We start from the raw sequence: 22,069 nt of genomic DNA, 5'->3' as shown, positions 1-22,069 counted from the left end.
GGTTTGGAAATTCTGGTTCTCAGGGAAGAGCGCCACCTACTGGCCAACCAACACCACAAGCAGAAGGAACTTGGTTTTCCTTAGAGGTCTTCTATCCCAGCTCTAAGCAGCCCAGCTTTGCTTACATTCGGAGATCCATCAAGGACAGGCTGCGGCTGCAAGTTGGTAAAGCTGCTGGGCAGCAAATAAAAAATGTGGAGAGTAATGCATTGGACTTTTACAGGTTTATAGCACAACACATTTTGCTGTATTTTTAAATAAAGAATATTGTGGGCTCAGATGTGTTAAAGCGGTTCTAAAAATCACAGTTTGAAAGTGAGAGAAGTGAGAACATACAGTATGGACAACACATTTACACTGCGTTTCACAGTTTTGAGAATTTTATTGCATTGGTAAGAAAATGTGCAGTTCATGGCTGTTTGAGTAAGCCATACAAAGTATATTTTCTCTGGAGAAGATTTAACTTAGAAATTGCAGTTTTTATAGTCTGCTATTAAAATCAGATGATTCTGTATTCCGCTGGAGCTGTCCGATATTTTTCATGTCCCATCAAAAATAACAATCCCAGATGATTTTATTTTTTTGCTGCCCGTATCAAAGCAATTATAAAAATAAAATTGTTTAACTCAACCTTTTTGCTTTAAAATATGCAGTAGTGTTTAAAAACATGGAATGATTGACTAACAGAAAGTGAGCAGTAATTCATATTGCATCCCATGGAATAATGAGTTCTGTGCAAAATGCACATGACTGAAAATTTTCCAGGACTGTGCATAGTCATGCATTACACGGACAGCTATTTTCAGTACTTGAAAGAGTTTACATGCAGTTTGCTTTAGCATATTATCACAGTTATTCTTCATAGCTATAAATTACAGTAGTCTTGTGTTCTAATATGTACACCACAGCCTACCATATAACATCTAGTGATCAGGAAGACTAAGATTTCTATTAAAATATAATACACTTTCAAAAGAATGAACAGTATTTATACAAAAAAGGTGTCCAAAAAGATAATGTAAAAGAAACCAAAGGGTTTTTTTTTTTTGCTTTACAATTAATTTACAATCTAAGCAAAAAGTAAATCTCGGGCTCAGAAGAGTGCCCAGACTCTGCCTGCAGTACTGAATCCTCTGCATAAAAGTGGTCATTATAGCCATAATGCAGTGACGTGCAAGACCCCTCAGGCAAACCTCTGTCCTCCAGGCCTGCGCCGGTGACGTGGTTTAGGTAGCCTGCAATGTAAGAGCCAGTGGAGTGTCTGTTAATGGTGGGATTCTGCACGGGGGGTTTGTTTCGCAGGACTACACCCATCGCGCTGCAGCTGCCGGGGAGTTTCAGCCTGCTGGCCTCCTGCCTCTCCTTGGCGCGGCTGGCGATGTGCCGCACTCGGCTCTGGCTCCTGGACGACAGCTTTCGGGCCAGGATCTTCGGGGAGCCGGAATCCTCCCTCCCCGGGCCTGTGGGCTTGGGCCAGCTCCTGTCGCCGGGCTCGAAGGACACGAGCTTGCGCAGCTGCTCCGTCAGAGGGTCAGCGGACTGAGGCCTGCTGGGGGGGCTGGCCATGCTCTTCTGCTCCCTCGTGTGGGGGGTGACGAAGCTCCTGCTGATGTACTTGTATTTGCTCTCAAAGTTGCAAGAGATGTCCTCGGACGTCAGATCACCGAGGCTCTTCGACTTGGCAGGACTTGGACTTGGGTGTTCGGCTGCGTGCAGTGCGGCAGGTATTTGGTCCGCGTGCGTGGAAAGGTGACCAGCAGTCCTCCCGGGGACTGGAAGCCCTTCAGACTGTGTGTTCGCAGTGACAAGGCCATGGAAAGGTGCGGAGCGGCTTGACGTGTAACAATCCGAGCTACCTTCATACAGCCTCCCTTCAAGAGGGGAGTTTGCTTTTCTGCCCGTGAGTTGCTCTGCCCGTGGATAGTCACTGTGGTACCTATTCACATTTTGATTTCCGATCCCTTCCAATATTGGGTAGTTAACCAGGGAAGTGGAATTGCTTTGGTCTCGAGCCTTTGGAAACACATTTCCATAACTGTTCTCAGTCCTGGTGTCTTGAAAACGGTAAGTGCCTCGGTAAGAACTGGAGCTTGAAGGGCAGCCACGCGGTGATCCTAAGCACGGAGAAGGGTACTGACTTGTCCACTGACTGGCTGCATTAGGCGACGTCAATGTGAAGTCCTGAGAGTCATCATCAACATTAACCTCAACTTCCATTAGGCTGCTACAGACAGAGTCAGGACACACATGGTATTTGTCAGACACTGCGCTCTCCAGTGAACGGCAACACCTTTGCACCCCCCAGCTAGTGTCTTCATCCTGATTGAAGTTTGGAGTGAATATTTTAACAGGGGAAGAGCATGAACTGCCCACAGGGGTACTCTGCTCTGAGTTCATCCTCATGCTCCGGATTGTTTGGTCTCGGAGGTTATACACAGATGCGGGAGACAGAAAATCTTCATTGATAATGGTGTAAATGGACTGGTCTGTTGTCTCTGGGCTGGAAAACAATGTGGTGTCAGACATCACATTCAGGAGAGCATCGCCGTTGGTTTTATCAGATGCCACGGCTTTCTGCGGTGTGCTAGGCTCCCAGATCACTGTGTTTGACACACCTGGCATTAAATGACACGCGTGATCACCACCTCCCTGGATGCTTGAAACGACTGTGAGGTTGCTCTGGTCATCTGTAGTGTCAAACTGATCTATCAGTGCAGAGATGGAGCCACGAGTGTCATTCCCGTTGTCCAGAGAAACTGCATCGATGAGCTGGGAGATGGTACTGTCCTGCATGGATCTGTCATCCAGTAGGTGCCCTGATTCTGCCACACAGGTAATAGATGGTGTGTCAGTGGGGGAAATGGAAGAAACCAGATGGTTGTCTGTACCAGGCTTTAGTGGCTCTGGTATGGACTTCCTTAACTCTGTGGGAACACGTACTGGACTACTGCCCTTTCTGTCCATCTCAGCTTCCAGGTGCGCAGGTTCTGTTTCTGGGATCATAGTTTTTTGTCCATATTTTCTGTTGGGAGAACTAACACGGCCTTCATCACGTCCTTCTGGGAAATTCCCTCCAATTTCAAGGTAAGACATTTGCTCTCTTTCGGGTCTGTCACTAGCCCTTAAAGATGGCTGCTTGGGGGTTCTGCTGGAGACCGGCTGATCTTCAGACAGAAGAGTTGGGGAAGTTTCAATCAAAAGGTCCACAGACGCAGACCTAGGCCTTTCTGTGCTGCACACCTCAGAAGATCTCATTCCTGTCAAAATATTTTAAATGCAAGGTTAAAGACTGCTGATTTCTCAGATAATAAAGCAACACTCTGTTCCACCCACAAGCTTATCCAACACAAAGACGAATGGAATGCTGCCACCACCAACGACTGTGAAGGGGATCGAGTATGAGGTTGTGCAGGTAGAACAATAATCCTAAAACATCGATTTTGCAGGACATGATTCAATGTAAAGAACTGGCTGGGAAAAAAGAAGCCATTCAAAAAAAATAATTTACATTTTATTACATCAGAGGTATGATGTAATATTGGCAGAGGATGTTCTGAATGAGGCAACCTTAATAAGCTTTTTAGATTACCTGCAGGGGTATCCTAGTCAGTTTTCTACTATAAAGAAACACAACAAAACAAAACAAAGAGGTGTTAAAATATTCAGAACGGAAAGAGTGACTGTGTGAAAGCAGTCTTCACTGCTAGTTTGCAGCAACACAGATTTACACATATATTAATTGTTCACGGTCCCTGAAACCTAAACACCCTGGTACATTTTTTTCTACTCCTCTATTTTTCGCGACACTATTTCATAACATAAGCAAACCAACAAACCATGGTCAACTGAACGTGTAATAAACTGGTGCCCGCTGCTAACTCTGGTATATAAAAAGCGCACACATACATTTGGCTGGGCTGGTACTATGAAGGTTTCATTTGGAGGCTTACCAGAGTCTGTAACCTTTTCCATGGAGGTTTTCCCACTGTCACAAGCGGACAAACCCAGGTCTCCTTGCAGTAGCTTATCCACAGGCATTGAAACAGGCCGGGACTGTACGCTCTTGTGCTGATGTGGCTCTGCCTCATCCTTGCAGTGCGCCTCAGGTTCGCTATCCTTCCTCTCGCGCTGGGCTTCAGTGAAACCCATTTTCGTCTTCTTCCGGCCCTTTGCTGGAGCGCTGGCAGTCCGGCGCAGGATGTGATCACTGATGGAGCGCTTCCGGATCTGCAAGCCGGAGTTGGTGTCCACAGAGCAGTTCTTAGGATTCTTGTTAAAAAGACCTCTGATCCCCCGGAGCTGACGGCCCTGTAAGTCAGTGAAAGAAAAAACAACATATATATAAACGTGTGTGTGCTCACACCCACACCACAACTCCAGTTTCGCCTCTGAGTTGTCTTTGTGAATCTGTGCGAAATCATCAGTGTAGTTCCTCAATCTTAATTTAATCTCTTTGTCAAATGTTACACACAAATCCAAATCTTAAACGTAATTACTTCAAGCAGTGATTTAAAATTGCACTAGTTTAATTAGCTTAAAAAGACAGAAATACCAATGAAACAAAAAAACACTACGAAACAAGATGCATGCAGTGCTTTGACCTATATTCCGTAAAATACTAAACATCACAAACAGATCAACACAGGCAGGATTTCTGACATTACAACATATACAGTAGTAGCAGCAGATATTTCCTATCAGGTTCTTTTCAGCTCCTGGTTGATTATAAAGACCTGTCTTCCATCTTCACTTCCCTTTCTTCTTCAAGAACTAAAGCCTGGGTTCTTCTACAGATTCTACATTATGCCTTTTTTATTACTACCTCTTTAGCAGCTCAATTAATTTCAATTGCTGCTTTAATACTCAAAATGATCACTTGACACATGAAGCTGTCTGCATTAAGAAGGACACAGCATAACCAGCGAGTTCCAGCGGTCCTCTTGTGTTTCTTTCATCCCCAAAAAAGACCTTTTCTCAGAATTCTATTTTACAAAATTGATCTTTTAAAAAATACTACGGATTCAGGTCAACACTTATCACGTTTGATCAAGCTGTTTCCTGGACATTAGCTTGTCAGTGCCTGCAATGGAGTTATCTTATTGTCCATTAATATTTGTAGATGTCATTGAGAGACAATAAAATCGCAACAACAAAAAGTAATAGTACTAATAGTTACTGCTTCGGCAACACTCTAATTCATAGGGCATGCCAATAATGTTCTTTGAATCTGAAATCAATAGTACAGTAAAGAGATTATATATTACTTTATTATGACAAAGGTCAACCATTAGAGGAGGAGGAGAGGAAACTATTTTATAAGGGTAGGGTTTATAAAAATTAAGGCATCTGGGCTCTGGGTTTCTTTTCAGTCCTTTTACTAGTTTTGAAACCAGAAGTTTGTGCTTTGGCTCAGCAACAGATATCGCCCACTTCTCTCCACTTTCCTTCTTTTTCCTCTCTCATCTAGGATGATCTAATCTAACCCCACTCAATTAGTCAGGGAACATTAACCAAATACAGCAGGTACAGCTGTTCAGTAATATGATGAACAGAGATCTCAAAAATCAATCTCCTTAAAATACAGTTATCCCCCAAAAACGTCCCAGTACCACCAAAACCCCTAGCACTGTCGTGACTGTTACATTATCATTTATTGTTTATTTAAACCTATTTACATTCAGAACAGGAAAAATACACAAACACACCTACAGATGTCACTGTTACCCCTGTTGGCTATTTACAGTCAGTAATTACCTCCCTTTGTGTTGTAATTTCTTTGTGGTTGTTTCTGTATTAGGCCAGCTTTTAAAAAAATTAAAAATCCCTTTCAATTTATCCTGGCGTTCTTAAAAATACAGTATGCCTACTGTTTTCTTTTCTGTGCATATAAAATGCTAAAGGCAGAGCTATATTTAATTCCAAATCTTTCAAACACAGAACATTTCTCCAGCACAACAGGCACAACATGGACCAATCCATGCAACTGCAAACAACAGGTTCAGTGTTCACTGTATAGGGCTCACCCACAGACAGCATGCAACACAGAATACCTTGGAGGCTCCTAGAAAGTGCATTATAGTATAGCTTGGATTGAGGACTAGGGGGCTCCACTGAAAACAACAAGAGGTTACAACAATGTAATTACCTCATCTGTTAGAGGCTATAATATCTAGGAGACCACTAATGGATTTAATTCATGATACTTAAAACAAGCAAGCCTGTCAGTTCTGTACATTGGGAGAACTTTAAGACAGAAAATGGCACATCATTTTAATTACATAAGAGACCTTCAACAGGTTTAGAATATGACTGTTTACCTAGGCAGGAGCTGCCCATTGTGAAACATACAGTAGCTCTGCATATGTGCTTTTCATTTATCTAGTTCAGTCGAGCTCTTGCTCTGAAATATTAACTGGATAGAGAGGACTTTTGGAGTTAAGTATAGTTCCTCACACTGGAGACTAACGCCTCTGATTCTTTAACCCATTCATAATCAGACAATCCAAAGAGATGTGCTTGCAACTGGCCAAGACTAATTTAACATGCTCAACAATGACTTGTTTTAAAAAAATTAGCAGAGACCTACTCAGATATTGTAGCATTTGAAAACGGAGGAGGAAAGACAAGCAGACTCACCTTCCCATAGATGTCATTGACTGTTACATGGACGAAGATTGAGGATTCTGTCATTCCCTCTAAGTAGACATGCCGGTAGCCTGGTGACAGACAAAGACAAAATGTATTTAAGATAAATACATGCACAGTGTGAGATGGTCACACCAGAACATTTTCAACTGACCTAAACAGTAGCAGACACAAATATGGACACACATTAAAAGCAGATTTCACTACACTGATACAGCAATACAGTCATGACGCCAAACAACATAACTGGCATCACCAGCATCGCTTTTCAAGAAACAAGGAACAGGGAGATCCTGGTTGCCAGATTTTGTAATGCAGCTGTCTGCAGGTTTTTCTTCTGCTCTACTTTCAATATCATTTTAAAAACTGACAAGCAACACACTTTGACATGGGTACTCCTCCGGTCTTCACTTCCCCGTGTAATAACATCGCTTTAATTCTAAGCAGTGCTGCACATGGTTATTGAAGGTCGTTGAAAACATATGGCTTTGGGTTTCTCTAATCCAGAGGAGCATTAATCTCACAAATCTTTAGTTCTGTGGCCTGTCCCAGTTATTGAGCATGCAGAGCAGCTGTAGAATCTGGAAGAAGGGAACCAATCCAAAATTGAAAACGCCAGGCACCGACCTGGCATCAGGCTGCTGAATGCCACAGTTCTCTGCCCGACAAAGTCCCTTCCAATAGGATCGTGGTCCCAGACGAGGAAACGAACTAAAGCCAATTCAGGCATGTGAACAGTGAAAGTCAGTGTCTCCTCCCACACCGGATTGAAGCCTAAAAGGGGAAAGAAAATGAAACACCAGATAAAAAATGACCTGGGGATAAAACTACAGCAAAGAAAGCACAAAACACAAAGTCACATTTGGTGATCCTTATTTATATCACAGCCATGAATGTGCTAGAGGATAACCACGCGAGTTGCACTGGTTTTGGGAGGTGCCCATTTTAAGGTAGCAGAGCTCCACACGTGCATGGAATAAAATGGCTTTTACAGAATGTCTTTGGCCAAGCCTAATCATAATTCATTTGGATGCCCTTTTGTGCCAAGCTGACACAAACTTAATGCACAGTAGTTAACTGTTTCAGCCTGGGGCCTCAGACTTCTCTTGACACTGTAGTAAAGGCAAGTCAGCACATCCAACAATCACGCCCCATGTTTTACTGATGATCGCTTGCAGATCGTACTCTCAGTCTGTGTGACTGACGTATATATTCTGCCCCCACAAATCAAAATACGTCTACCAATAAGAAACAAGGCACTACATTATAATTCTGAAGCAGACAACACACAATTGCTATTGGTAATTAAAAAGAACCTTACCGTTATCATCAACGACTCTCGTCTGTTCCTTGCAACAGTCCACTGGCAGGCCAATGATTTCTACCTCAACATAAGGATCAATGATCTGTAGAAACAAGTTGTCAATGACAATGTCAATGTAGAAATAATCTTCTAGAGTTTGTGTCCACTCTGTAAATCTGGGGTATTTTTTTTCAGAATACCCACATCAGGATGAAAGTGCTAGTTTGCACCTAAAGAGTGTCTACTGTCCATAAACTCAGTCTGTTTATAGCCATAACCTCACTCAGTCAGTTTGGAGAAACAGTCCATCACACAAACGGCACTTGCTCAGAAATTGTTCGGTCGATTAACCACACTCAAGTTGGCCTAACTTTCTCAATAATATTCTAGTACCAAACAAGAAGAAAATATGGGTGCTGAGCAAACCAAAATGGTCACCTAAATGCCCTGTCTTTTTTTGTTGTCAATACATGACAAGCAAATGCTTTCAATTAACAAAAAACAGATTCATAGTGTAGGAAGCATACCATTAACATCTGATGCTCTCAAACTCAAACTCAACTACACTTAAACACAACTCAAACAACTGCTGGCTGGGGTACCACTACACCAACAGAAACAAAACTTTCATGATTTCATGAACAACCAGACCTGTCTCTGATTTCTACCTTACACTTTGCTTTCATAACCTTCTGTAGGGGAAAAAAGTATCAACTGTTTTAATAAACGCAGTCTCTCACTCAGAATGCCCTTACTTAAAAACTGTCTGGCTTATTAACTCCAAACTTTGAAGGTATCACTCTAGTGACAATATAGTTAACTTGGGACAAAATGGAGTTCCTGCATACACAAAGATGACCATCTGAGTGCCATTTTGTTCTCAAACTATCACTGTCATAGGAACCACTACAGCAACAGATCTTAACCTTGGCTGGTTTCATCACGCTAAAACCTGCTTCAGACTTACAACTCACAAATTGGAGTATCAATCTTTCTACCCAGAACAGGTCATGACCCAAAAGGTGAAACATGTTATGCACTGCCATCTGCTTTTCTTCAAAAACTCTTCAGTTCCCTGTTTGTTTACTGGTGGGTCACCTGCCCTGTTAAATTGGCAGGGACATGCTTGGAAGTCAAAACTGCTTGAAGTTTTCAGGCTTCTCATTATTAACTATAATGATTTTAATTTTGTCAGTATTGTACATTACAGGCATTTCCATTCTGTGGAAAAGGATATTCGTTCGGATGTCTCATTTTAATGCTGGTGAAAATAAAACAGGCAACTATACAAAAATCCATTAGTAAAGGGATTAGTAAAGGCAAATCATAAAACGATGTTAGGAGAGAAGCAGCTCACCTTGTTTCATACTTATCAGAGTTTCATTGTTTTTAACTGGGAAACAGAAATTTATGAAACATTTAAAAGGATATCACATGATGTAAACAGTCTTTTTAGACAAATCCGAAAGTAAATTAAAATGTTAATTTAGGTCATAGCTATAAGCTCTCAGTTAAAGTACATTTACAGGAAGGTGCAGAAACAGCTGCCTCCTCCTTGATCCCAACTAACATTACCACAATCTTCTCATTCTTTAGGAAAAAGGCCACAGTTGAGTCGCTTTTTCAGACAGTTGACTTCATTAGGGGGTTACTCAGTTGACCCTTTGTTAAGGAACATGTGCTTTCGGTTAAATAAAATGGACAATGTTGACAGCAGTAGAACCAGTGTGAGAACTGAAGAGAAAGCTATTTTACCTCTCCTCTGTCCCCCAGCATTGAGTCTGGAGGTTTAGGTAACTGTTGACCACTAACGATTTTCAGAACAAGTTGTTTCTTAGGATATGCAGGAAGGGGATCATCAGAGAACGGATTGAAGGAACCTGAAAATTCAAAGAAAAGAATGATGAGCAAAGGCAGGGTTCACGGAAAATTAAAAAATAGGAAGCTAAATATCAGGTGTACAGAATACTTGACACAAGAATATTCATATTATATTAAACTAAACCTATATTGAATCAGATGAGTCAATTGGGAACAAAGTCTCATTGACAATAATGAGCTGGGGAGCACCCCTTTAATCTTTATACAGTCATTTTATGTTGTGGTAATTTAAATTGGAATACTGGTAGTATGTTTACTTGAGATTTATGTCATATCAAAATATTGCTAATCCATGCTTTACAGCGGTTAGGCAACTCCTAATCTATCTGGCATGCTGTTAAGAAGAGTACCTAATCAAATGGGTGATCCAACTCACAATCAATACACAGTGCACTTAAAATCATCATTACCAGCACTCCTAGGCCACAGCACACTGCACTGACAACAGGTTACAAAAAGATGCTCTAGAGAAACCTGTGCTGTGTTCATGACAAGTCGTGCCTACCTTTGCACATAGGCTGGGGCTTTAGCAGATAGCCTTGGTTTCCATTCACCATGAATTTAGCTCGGTTCAGCTGCATCATGCGCCCTTCAGTCTGGTAGTTCAAGGCCACTGAGACATTGCAGTAAAGTCACAAAAAATGAGATCAAAACAGAAAGTAATGAAAGGTGGGAGCAAAGGAACCCAGCTGCATAAGAGGTACTGATGTGGACAGATTTATTCTGCTCTGGTAGGTCATTTAGCTCATTTCATGAAGCAAACAGACAGCATTGTTGTTCTATCAGTATTTTCCCACTGGGAACCTACAGACCTAGTTTAGTCTTTGTGACATTTACAAAACCATGAGGAAAAGGGCAATTACTGAAACAATTAACTTTCAGATGGATGGGAATTCTACCGACAGCGTTTGGATGAAAGCTGGACTTGCACTGAACTGGGAAATTATGGAAAAAGAGAAGAATCTACATTTTAATCTATAGCAGTGTGTGTGTGTGCACCCATGTGTGGCTGTCTTTTACTATCAACCACAGGAAATGAACTAGGCTAATGTCCATTCCAATATAGCAATTCCAGACAAACAATGTGAGGAACTCCTTTCCCTGAGGAGTTTAAGTTGAGTGCAGTTCGGGAAAAGTAAATACAAACAGAACAAAACTTATTACGTTCCTAGCAATGTACGAACACAAAGGTGTGTGAGCATGTGTATTTTTGTATATACTGTATATTACTATATTTGTTCACATAAAAAGTTCACTTCAGACACATTTTACAAATCTGTATCTAATCTCTGGTGAAATGAATGTACTAAGGCTGTTACACTACATCCCTGCACCTCTGACTGGAAGGACAGGATCTAGGTGGTTTGTCACTAGTTTCTATTAGAAAGAGGTAAAAACATTCCTCATAACATACTAAGCTTTATGTTTCTGTGCTCTGTTCTGTTGGTTTATTCCACATCAAACAGACAGTTTTGGAAACTTCTTCACACACCTAGCGATGTCGAAAAACGTTTTCCAAGTAAAGAGGTACAAAAAACAGCCACTCTGGTGCAAACGTAGGAAGCGAGTCTATAAGTGTTTCACTTTCAAAGAGTTTCCTACTTAAAAAAAGGCATCGGCTGTCACGTTTGGAAAAGAGGAGGAGGTTCGATCTGTAAAGCAGAACCCTGTGTGACTGTCTCAGGCGAAACTCTGACAATGCCTGGAGGGTGTGGGATGCTGTGCAGCTCAATTAGTCAAAAAATTTTTGTCACTTACCCAGCTGGCAGCCAATGTTCCAGTAAGCCTGAGGGTTAAAATTACTGGAGTCTATCCTATATGCAGATGGATAGATTCTGGAGAGCTGCTTCTGGTTGAACAAGATAAACTGCTCAGGTTTGTGATGTACCAGCTGGTGGGCCCTGGTCTCACTGAAGGACAGGACATTCCCAGGAGTACCTGAACGAGCCGGAGAAGAGCTGAGTCAGAGTGATGCTACACCGCTGCTCCTCAAAACAGAACCAACGTCAGGAATGCGCCAGTTTCATTCATTAGAAATCTTTATTGGTTCCTCGAAGGCACACATAATCATTTCTGAGGAAACCTGCCTGAGCAGGTGAACAGTGCTACCTACAATTAGCACCAAAGTTCTAAAAAGGGCTGGTTTCCAAAAAACACATTCTGAGATATTAATAATACAGTGTTGTAAGGGGTACCTTTAATTACCTCATTAAGAACCACTATGTCTTCACAGCAGACTTCTCATTCTTCCACTGAGCAAGAAATTACTACAGCTGATGATTGAAAAATACCATTTGGCCAAACGCCAATAATCTATTAGAAAACTACTAGAGAAAGTTCTTATCAAAACTGCCTTTGAATTTCAGTCAACACAGATACAGATCTCAATATGTGGGCCCTGGAGTGGACTCTAATCAATCGCCTGCAACTGAACTATACAGTATACTATACTGTATACTAAAGATACAGTGGGAGAACAGTTTTAGATAGAGCTAAGAAAGAGCAGTTCAGTTTCCTCATCTATGCAGGCAGCATAATGGTTTGCACTGCCACTCTTCGGAACGCATGCCAATTACATTTCTGTGAGTGCGTGCTGCCTATGAAAGACTGGCATTCTGTCCAGGGTGTAGTTCTGCATTCTAGGTTACTACAATGGTTGCTCCCAGGATAGGCTTTAGGTTGCTGAAACCCCTTTTCAAAAGCTAAGTTACATTCTGGCCATGGATGGTTGACCTAATATTAAAAAAAAACATGCAGCACATTTTCAAATATGATTTCTTTTACATGAAAGCGGTACTCAAGGATCCAATCCGATGTGTTTTTTGCCGAGATAAAACGAAGGTTGGGACAAACTGAAACACAGATTTACTATAATATACAGTATTAGTCTGCAGAACAGGTGACATAGATTCCATGTTGACATTCTTATTGATAACAGAACTGGACTCCTGACTCCAGGGATAATGATGATGATGATGATGATGATAATGATGATGATATTTGTACAGTGCAATTTTTTAGCTGTACTTGTATAATTCCCCCAGGAAAGCTCGGTACCTTTAATTTGTCTGGGGGTCTTTACAGAGAATGAGAAAATTAGCATTTCATTACAATTTAACTACATTACCTTCCATTTAATCCCAGCCTAATAGAGTCTCTGTCAAATTGTAAAAATGCATCTCAGTCTCCAGTGCGAAGAAATGGGAAATTAGTTCTGTATTATAGAGAACCTCTTCAAAGCCAGCAAGAACCAGATGTGTCCACACACCAGAAAAGCTGACAGCCCTCAGCTGCAATCTCAGCAAGCTGTGTCCGAAGAAATGAGAAGAAAACTGAAAAGTTCCTTCTGATTAATGCACGTGAGACCGTATTTCTTTTCTTTTTTTTCTTTTCTTACCTTCATCAAGAATGTCCTGTGAGGCAACAGAGTTTGTGAAAACTACCAGGTCCGAAAGATCCCGACTGAGTTTCATTGTCTTTCTGCGACGGATCCCCCTTCAGTGAACAGGGAAAAAAAACAGTGATGACCAGGACTGTGTACAACAGAAAAAAGCAAAACCCAGGTGCTTTACAAAGGCAAGAGAAGAATAGCAGAATGGCAGCTCAGCTTTACTCTAGGTTCCAACATTGCGTGGCGCATGATCTTTTCCGAATACTTTTTTTTATAAATATCCATACAAATTAAGAAGGACCTCTCTTGAAAGGGACCCCTGGCCCAGAGTCTACACCTGAGGCCAGGACATCGGACCACTGCAGTGCTAAGACGTGCATTTGGGAGACAATTTAGAGACGCCAAGTAAGCTGGACAGTATGTCTTTTGAAGGAGGGCAGAAACTGGAGCTCCCTGCAGAAATCCATAAAACCACAGGAAGAAAATGCAAAGTCCACTCCTCTAGAAGGTATCCAGGATCCAAGAGCAGTGAGGCAGCAGTATTGACTGCCATTTCACCTTGCCACCCACACGTCAAGTAATTATTTTATTCAAAAGTGTTTTTTAACCACTGTCAGTCTAATGCTGTCTTAGCATTTGCACTTGCTGTCCAGACAGTAACAGGTGCTAATTTGATACAAACCAAGTGCTCAAATTCTTACTGTTCAAAGCCAATCAGAGGATGAGAATAAAAACGGAAACACGAGGGTACCTATATAACATATACGCCCGTTCATATTGTCACGCTTACGGCCGACAGGTACTGTGTAAGAGCCGGCGTACCAGAGCAGGTGACGTCACCGCCCTTCCCTGTGATAGCAGGACCACAGCTACTGGCTGTGGAGAGATCTCTCTTTAGCTCACGGGGCTAGGTCGCTGCAGAGAGACGCGGAAGTCCCGGGTTCGAGCCTCAGTCAGGATGGGGCCGACCTAATGCGGCAAGGGCGCCCGCCTGAGCCCCCGTTGCGTTACAATATGAGTATATATGGAAAGGTTTTCACTGAGTTTACCTGTTTGTTTATAGTAGTAGTAAAAATATATTTTATTTGAAGGGCCAAAAACTATATAGGGCATAGACTCAAGACTCAAGAAGTGTAAATTAGGAGACAAACAAACAGAATCATCTTAAGAAGCTGTAAAAAAAACAAAAAAAGACTTAGAGATTTAATGCTGATGCTTTTAGCACAGCGATATTTTTAGAAAACCTAAACTCCAAATTACAGCTGCCAGCTTCATCTGCCTCTCAGCTAGGAGCAAGACAACCCAGACTCCCCTGTGGTGAGGTTATGGACAAAATAATCATGTCAAAACCCCGGGCAGCATTCAAAATCCAATTTGATTTTTTGTCCATTCAAATATTACTTATTAAAGATCATTTTATCATTTTATTTACGTTAAAATTGTTTAAAGATGTTCACTCTCTGAGCCTGGCCATCTTTCCTTTATTTACTTTTTATGTTAACTCTTTTCAGGTTCTTAACTAGGTTAAGAAGCAAGCTATTTTCTTTCATGCTCTGGGTGGTGTTTTCTGTGAAGGATCTGTCACTTGTAATTTTTTTCTGATTTCAAGACTAGAAAGCTCTTACAGGCTTGTGCTTAATGTCTTCAGCGCTGCACATTCTTAACTGCTTCTACCTTAGACTAAATCCTGTTACTGTGGGGGAAAAAAATTAAACAGATGCCATCGGTATATGGTGAGAACGGAAGACAGACAGCATGCAGTGACAGGAGCCAATGAAAGGCTTGCTGACCTGTAGGACTGTCCTGTTTCTCTGCCCAATGCCTCATGCTGTCCTTCTTCCTCTATATCCGTGCTCTGAGACTTTGACCGTGACTTCCCGTGTCTCTGTTTGAACAAAAACACAGCAATGCGGTTTTGACACAAACAGCAGGGCGATTCCACAGCAGGCGGGAGAAGAAGAACTGGATGTACAAGAGTGCTTAATTTACAACTGTTCCGTTTCCCAAATCGCTCTTTTAAATGTCAGGCCCAGTCCAGTGAAAATTAAGGTTAGCAATCACACAGCTAGTTGTTCACTCTGTATTAACCCAACTGCAATTGCAGAGATAGCTACACAACACCAAGTGCAGTCTAGAGAAGGAACAGTAGCATATTTCAGCTTAGCCTTGTACTGCAAAGCTGTCATTTGGATATTTGATCTCAGATGCAGGTCGGTTCAGATGTGCTGCTGGACCCATATGTTCTGAGTGGGGTGCTCATTATAATACAGCAGGGACTCTAAAACAATGAAAAGCAGAGTCACTTCTCTTGTGCAGTTGTGCAGTTGTGGAAACACCATGTGCCCCCAAACACATTTTTAAGAAGCTGTTCCTTGTGTACTAATACCCTGCTCTAATGTCAAGTAAAGCTTACTGTACCCACAAAAATATGCAGAGCACACACACCACACATCCAGGATCGTACATGTATTGTACACATAGCCTGCAAGTGTGATTCATCACCACACATTTTCTATGCACAGCCTACAGAAAAAAATTAACATAATTATAAGTCTTCAGCTGAATGCCAGTGAAAACTTTGGAAAACAAAAGAGCTCAGCAATTTTAGTGGCTTTGGAGGGGGAATCTCAGTTTGCACTGCTGCTACGCCATTTGAGATACAGTTTTTTTTCCGTGTTTTTATTCATGATAAGACGGATAGTGTTTTTATGTTTACCAGCGCAAAAGAAAAAAAAGAAGAAAAATCGCATTTCATCTGCAAAATAATTGAGGCCTGTTACAAACAAAGGTCTGTGTTTTTTTCATCTTATATCCAAGGGCAAATCATCACACTGTTAGCTATTTCCAATTTAAAAAGACTTGTAGATAAATAAAGAACTTCATCTGAATGCAATGAAGATTAATGAAATTGTTAAAATACTGTGATTAACGCCTGACTGATTCAAAACCCAGGGCTGTTAGTAGGTCTAAAGGTCACTGAGCTTAAGGTTTTAATGCGATGACAACCATACAGACATTTCAGACAACGAGATGCTTTCTGTTTTAGCATTTACAGAAATTCTCACCTTATGTTTTGAGAAGTTGCTCATAAAGGAACGGCTTTGGGACTTTTTTCCACTTTCTTTATGAAGTGAATTCTAGAATTAGAAAAAGAAAAGCTTCAGTCTCCTCACAGGCGTTTTAACGTTTAAGATTCTGGTTGTCGATCTGATTTGCTCTCCCACTGCCCACTCCTCAGCTCCTTTCAGCACTGACAGAGGCAGTAGCGAGCAACGACATTGTGTCCTTTCCTTCATTTCTAGCAAGGCAATGGGGTTTATTCATGAGGAAGCATGAATCGCAGTGATTTCACTGCGGAAAAGGCTGTTCTTTGGATAAAAACAAACTTGTCATATTCGCAACTCGGCTGTGATATTGAAACAGTGAATCCATCCTGTATTAAAAATTAAAATACATAAGTGTGCTGTTCCACTGTCAACTACACATTACATTTTTCACATTTGTTAAAAAACTTAATTCTAGCTTGAGCACCGCAACCAATTTTACAATTCTGCCCTGTTAAACAGAAACTATGGTGTACAGGTCACAATGCTGTCCAGGCCCAGCTCTGGAGAATATTATCTGTGTGCAATATAATAATAAGGAAATAAACTGGGTTTGTTTTCAAATCTTTTTGACTAAGGAAGGTGAACATTTAGTCTAAATGTGATTTTTCAATGTAAAATTGCAAACCCTTCTTTTGTAAAATTACCTCCCCAAAATTTTGCTCTATAAACCTACAAGGTTGAAAACTTTGGTGAGCAGTTTTGTTAAGAGTGAGGGGTTTCCCTAAAAGGCATGGAAAGTAAAAAGTAATTTCTGAGTTATGACGTTTTCTAAATTAAACTCCCCAGTGATGATTGGTAGAAACTAATCAATAACCAGGTGTGCTTCCATTATACCTTCCAGAGGTGCCACATCAAGGTCTATTTTTGTGGGCTCCATTTAAAAAGGCAGTTAAAATGCCATAGTCAATTTTAAACTAATTAAATTCCTGCCCTAAGGTATAATAGATCTGACAAGGATGCGGATATTCTCAATCATCCAAATGGGCTTCATTCAGTCTCTCGGTCTGGGTTAAAGACTCGTCAAATGGCTTCTGTCAAGCTGCTCAAGCGCAGTACAAGCTACACAAGGCAATTATGATGCATCACAACAGACTGTGACACAAAAAGTTTAAACATCAGCACGGTGACTGACAGAGCATAATGGTTCCTCGGGGAGAAAGGGGCTCAGAGTGTGACTAAAACGCCTCAGTTCGCAGCGCTCACTGCAGAAATAATCTGCTTTTCTGCTAGGCAGATCACTGCGCTGCCCCATGTGCTCTCTGCCTCAATATACTTCTCTCAACTTCCTGCACTCCTGTCCTCTCCTCTCGGACAGCTGCTCACGTTAGTCTGCGAAACCACCGGAGACCCTGCGTGCAGAATTAAAATGACAGTTCCCCAAACTCTCCTCTCCTAGTTCTTGGTGGAAAATAGACTAAATACACAGAAATACCACTCTAGCGCTGAAGGGGTGTCATTTTCATGACAATGCAAGTTTCTTGACAATTAGCTGTTACGAATGGGACACAAAGAAAAGTTCAGATGTGTTTTGATAAGTAATGGGGAAGACCTTTGTTGATTTTTTTTTGTTTTAGTTGTTCTTCTAAATGCAGAACCATCTTAGACAGACATTTAAAAGTAAAAAGTAGAAATACATATAAGATTAACATAAGAATTAAAAAACATGTGCAAAATTCCTTCCTTTACAGCTGTCATACAAATAAACCCAAGCACAAAATATTTTAACTGATATACCTGTCTGAGATTCATGTTTAAACCTTCATGTGTTGCCCTCAGTAAGGCCCTTATAGAAAAGCTGTCAGAATCCTCCTTGTCTCCAATCTGAGATTCTTTCAACAGGGAGTCCAGCTTCTTTCGTATAAAGGATTCCACCTGGTGTTCACTTGTGCCATTGCTCTGAAAAAGAAAACAAAAGGATTGTTCTGAAAACCAGTCCTTGTTTCAAAATGCTCTGATTAAGATTTTCGGTGATTCTCGATTCCAGTTAGTCTACTTCAGTTACAGTGTATAGTGCATTGAGACAATGTGTCATGAAACGTACTACTGTACGTATATATACCATCAAAGATTTTTTTTTTGTTGATGCTACTGTAATAGCTGCTTTCAGCTTGTTTGTGTTTATGATCTTTTTCCTCTCTTTCATTTCTGAACAACTAGGACTTGCTGAATGTAATCCTGCAGTCTACAGGACAGCAAAAAGTATGTAATGTGTGATCATTTCCTACAACTACTGATCTGATAATTTGATATGATGGAATAAAGCAAATCCAGCAATACATGTGTTATGAATGGTAATATTTGCAAGGAATAAAGAAGACTAAATATCACAATAGCAATAATGATATGAAGCAGTTTGTTGAGAATTAGATCAAGTCCCATTAGCAAAATAATTTCAGTAGAAACAAACTTGTTAATAATAAACCAGCCACAGACTTTAATTGTTGCTAAATATAACTGCTGTGAGAAATCAATATCAGCCCAGTCATAAATATACCACATTCTCCTTGGAAAACTGACTTGGAACACTGAGCTAAGTAAAGGGATGCCAGCTTGATCCTTCCAATAAAAAGTGTTAATGCTCTTGAAGTGGGATTAGCATATTTTATGCTTGACTCAAGCCGGTAATAAACAGAGGGCGATGAGCAGTGTTTTTCGTTATTAAATGCAAGTGCAAAATCTTGCGGCTGCAGCTGAATGTATCATTCTCACAACAATGTAAAAAAAGAAGACAAAGGTGTGTATCATTGTAACCACCGGAAAGGTATACCCTGTAATAAAAACCTGATTTCCTTTTCTATTGAAAACTGACTATTATACTTTTACTAGTGCACGTTGCCATGTGGATTCTCTGATGCCTTATTCTCTGGCACAGTTGTCCACAGCTTGCGTCAAACTTTACCTTTGAATTCTAATTTCCTGCACTTTTACCATGATTTCACTGTGCTTCACCAATCCTCTGCTGTACGTTTACTATAGTGTACTGCAATAAAGTTTGCTAAGGAAAAGCAAGTAGCGTGATATTTAAAGAATCAATTTATATGTATTTGCCTTTAGAATAGTGGTCTACCAATAAAAATCCTTTTTGACGTAAAAGATGTATGTTCAGAATGGAATCAAATACATTTTGATATGCTTAACTAGAAAAAAAGGGCATGGAGTATTCAGCCACTGCCATTATATTTTGAAGGGATGATTCTCTTAATCACACTTTCTTCAAGAAATCAACAAAGGATTGTAATGGTTATTTCTAGTCTTATACAAGTAATTTTGCCATACACGTGGAACAATGGAAAAAAATGTACCTCAATTGGTTAATCTATTTATCAAATTCCACAGTTCAACAAAGCCTCTGAAAATTAAGAAAAAAATAAATCCAGGTATCCACTAGGGACAAAGCGGAATAAGTAGATTTTTATCTGTCAAACAAATTTTGAAGTGGTTGAGTGGATGTGCTCACAGCTCAAAGCTTTGCTTGTAATACTATCAGTGGAAGCTCTCCAGTCAGATGAAAGTAATTGCTTTGCAGAAAGTTGATCTTAATACATAAATAAGGCTTCATTCTGCTGACAGCTTTTATATTGTCTGGCTGTTCCATATTTTCATAGAGTTGTGACTGCTATTTTTAAGCAGAAAACAAATTTTATCCAGTACAGAATATAAGCGTGCAATTCCATTCAAAGCATTTTTCCATTTCATACGGTATATCTAACAAACTGTTCAATACATTAAAAAGATCTGGAATATAATTACTGGGGCCTTTTTCAGTCTGCATTTTTCATTTATCATTTTGCTTTTCTGCCATTTTCTGCAAATGTGGTTTCCTACTTACAACAAAAAATATAAGGCTATACCTAACAGATTATTGTAAAAGCTGGAGGATATTGAATATAAATGCAAACTGAGAGACTCGAAGTCTCCAAATCAACTTTCTATCTTAAAGTTTTGGTTGTTCACTTTGGTATTCTTAAGTAATTTAAGATCAATCCCCTGTGTCAAACTTGTCAGAGACAGGGAGCTCTCCTGAAAATCAGGGGTGACTTCAGGAAAAAAGAGACATTATTTACATGGACTGGAGGATGTACAACCATACAATTCTGTAAGGATGTTGCTTAAACAGTTTGCAAGTTTCAGTCATAGACAGTCTTCCAGTAGTTTTGACTACCGCAGTGTAAGGAAATCATCTTTTGTCACTAGCACAAAACGTTTCCAACTTAAATGAAAACTTATCTACACAGCACTATTTGCAACCATTGATAACTACGTTTGCCTGGTTATTTGCCAGTGCTCTTCTGAAAACGTTGAGGGGTTGTGTAAAGCTGTCTGACAGATAAATATGGCTTTGTTTCTGATTAGGATTGAAAATCTTTCAGGCCATGGCCTCTCCCTCCCATTTGAGACTGCTTCTGATGATTTGTATTGGCATCTTGAGATGGATGATGATGTGCGTATTATATCAACCATCCGGGGAGTCTTCAAAGCTGAAGTGAGACATTTTCATCCACGACCACATTAGGAACACTTTACACCAAATTAACAAAATCTACTATTACCTCACAAAAACGTCAAATGTCACCCTCTCTGCACACACACACCCCACCTCCCTCTTACAACATGCACAGGCAGGAAAACATGAGCAAAGACAGACCGCAAGGCAGAGAGAAAGAAACAGGGGTAGGGAGGAAGGCAGCTGACATCTGTCTGAGTTGGAGGCGTCCTTAAGAAATCTCGAAAAGCTGCTGTGAACTTACACTGCTGTGCTTCAGTTTGAAGTCATCCTCTATTTCATCGGCACTGTCGTCATCTGAAACCTCCCCTTCCTCCGCATCTGCAGCAAGGCATGGTGGCAGCCTTTTGCCCTGAATGGCAGAATAAATCTACTTCAGGAAACACCGGAAACTCCTATTTATGTACCGTCCCTGTCTGTCCACACAGCTAACACAAGAGCCGTTTCTTTCTTCAGACTAGCCACTAATGTCAGCCTGCAGAGGGGCATCCCCAACATGACTACAGAATGATCTAACATTATTAATTACACCTTCAGACACTTCAACTCTATGAAGGCTCATGCAAGACTGGAACGCAATCAAATAAAAAGGGGGAGCAATGAGCAATCAACTCTTCTAGTGCATCGGCATCGTCTAAGCCTCTAGCACACTTATTGAGAACAACAGATGCACACGCATCTCTCCTACTGTTCATTCTCCTCTTCATTTCTAGTAGTACGTGCAAACACAGAAACGAATGGGTTAACGTGCTCATTAAATCCTAATGGGCCACCCACAGGGAACTTCAGAGAAATACATGGATATCTCCGAGGCGCCCGGAGGTACGTCCTGTGGAGTAGTGATCTGCTCCACTGTCAGCCCCAACATCTTTCTTTCCTCTCCAGAGCACGTTATCCTTTTACCAATAAGGGCGGCCAAAGTCAAACAGAAATCTGATTGGCAGAAAATCCAGGCAGCCAGAGTGGGAGGCTTGGAAGGGCTTGACATGACCAACATGTCGCATAAGATCATATTAAAATCTCCAAGAAATGAAGAGATGGTTTAAATAACAGCTGTTTATGCAAGAAGGTGAAAATGGTTGTTTGTAAATCCGGACGTACTGTATATAAATAACTGCCAGACCCCTGGACACAGCCTGTCCATGACAACTGTTTGCTAGATACTGACAGGTGTCTGAGAACAGCTCTGCCACTGCACTGAATTAACATATTTAATCATTTTGACATAAATGGGCTCT

The 22,069-nt window shown here is 40.8% G+C and overlaps 1 protein-coding gene across 1 annotated transcript in view; it reads right to left on the bottom strand.

Moving 5' to 3' along the window:
• Positions 1–368: 368 nt before the first annotated feature.
• plch1 (phospholipase C, eta 1) overlaps positions 369–22,069 on the bottom strand; it is a 52,538-nt gene continuing 30,837 nt past the window's right edge. The window contains exons 10-23 of the mRNA XM_088914659.1: positions 21,076–21,183; positions 18,062–18,223; positions 16,286–16,357; positions 15,011–15,105; positions 13,227–13,324; positions 11,588–11,767; positions 10,335–10,442; positions 9,704–9,828; positions 7,967–8,051; positions 7,273–7,419; positions 6,637–6,716; positions 6,051–6,110; positions 3,951–4,308; positions 369–3,257 (exon numbers count right to left, since the gene is read on the bottom strand). Of these exons, the coding sequence (XP_088770785.1) occupies positions 1,063–3,257; positions 3,951–4,308; positions 6,051–6,110; positions 6,637–6,716; positions 7,273–7,419; positions 7,967–8,051; positions 9,704–9,828; positions 10,335–10,442; positions 11,588–11,767; positions 13,227–13,324; positions 15,011–15,105; positions 16,286–16,357; positions 18,062–18,223; positions 21,076–21,183 (3,873 nt within the window). The 3' untranslated portion in view covers positions 369–1,062. The remainder of the gene's footprint in view (positions 3,258–3,950; positions 4,309–6,050; positions 6,111–6,636; positions 6,717–7,272; positions 7,420–7,966; positions 8,052–9,703; positions 9,829–10,334; positions 10,443–11,587; positions 11,768–13,226; positions 13,325–15,010; positions 15,106–16,285; positions 16,358–18,061; positions 18,224–21,075; positions 21,184–22,069) is intronic.

Source organism: Atractosteus spatula, chromosome 4 (assembly GCF_055471065.1).
Source record: "Atractosteus spatula isolate fAtrSpa1 chromosome 4, fAtrSpa1.hap1, whole genome shotgun sequence".
NCBI lineage: Eukaryota > Metazoa > Chordata > Actinopteri > Semionotiformes > Lepisosteidae > Atractosteus > Atractosteus spatula.
The sequence above is the reverse complement of the archived record's forward strand: the minus strand, read 5'-3'. Positions and strand labels throughout refer to the sequence as shown.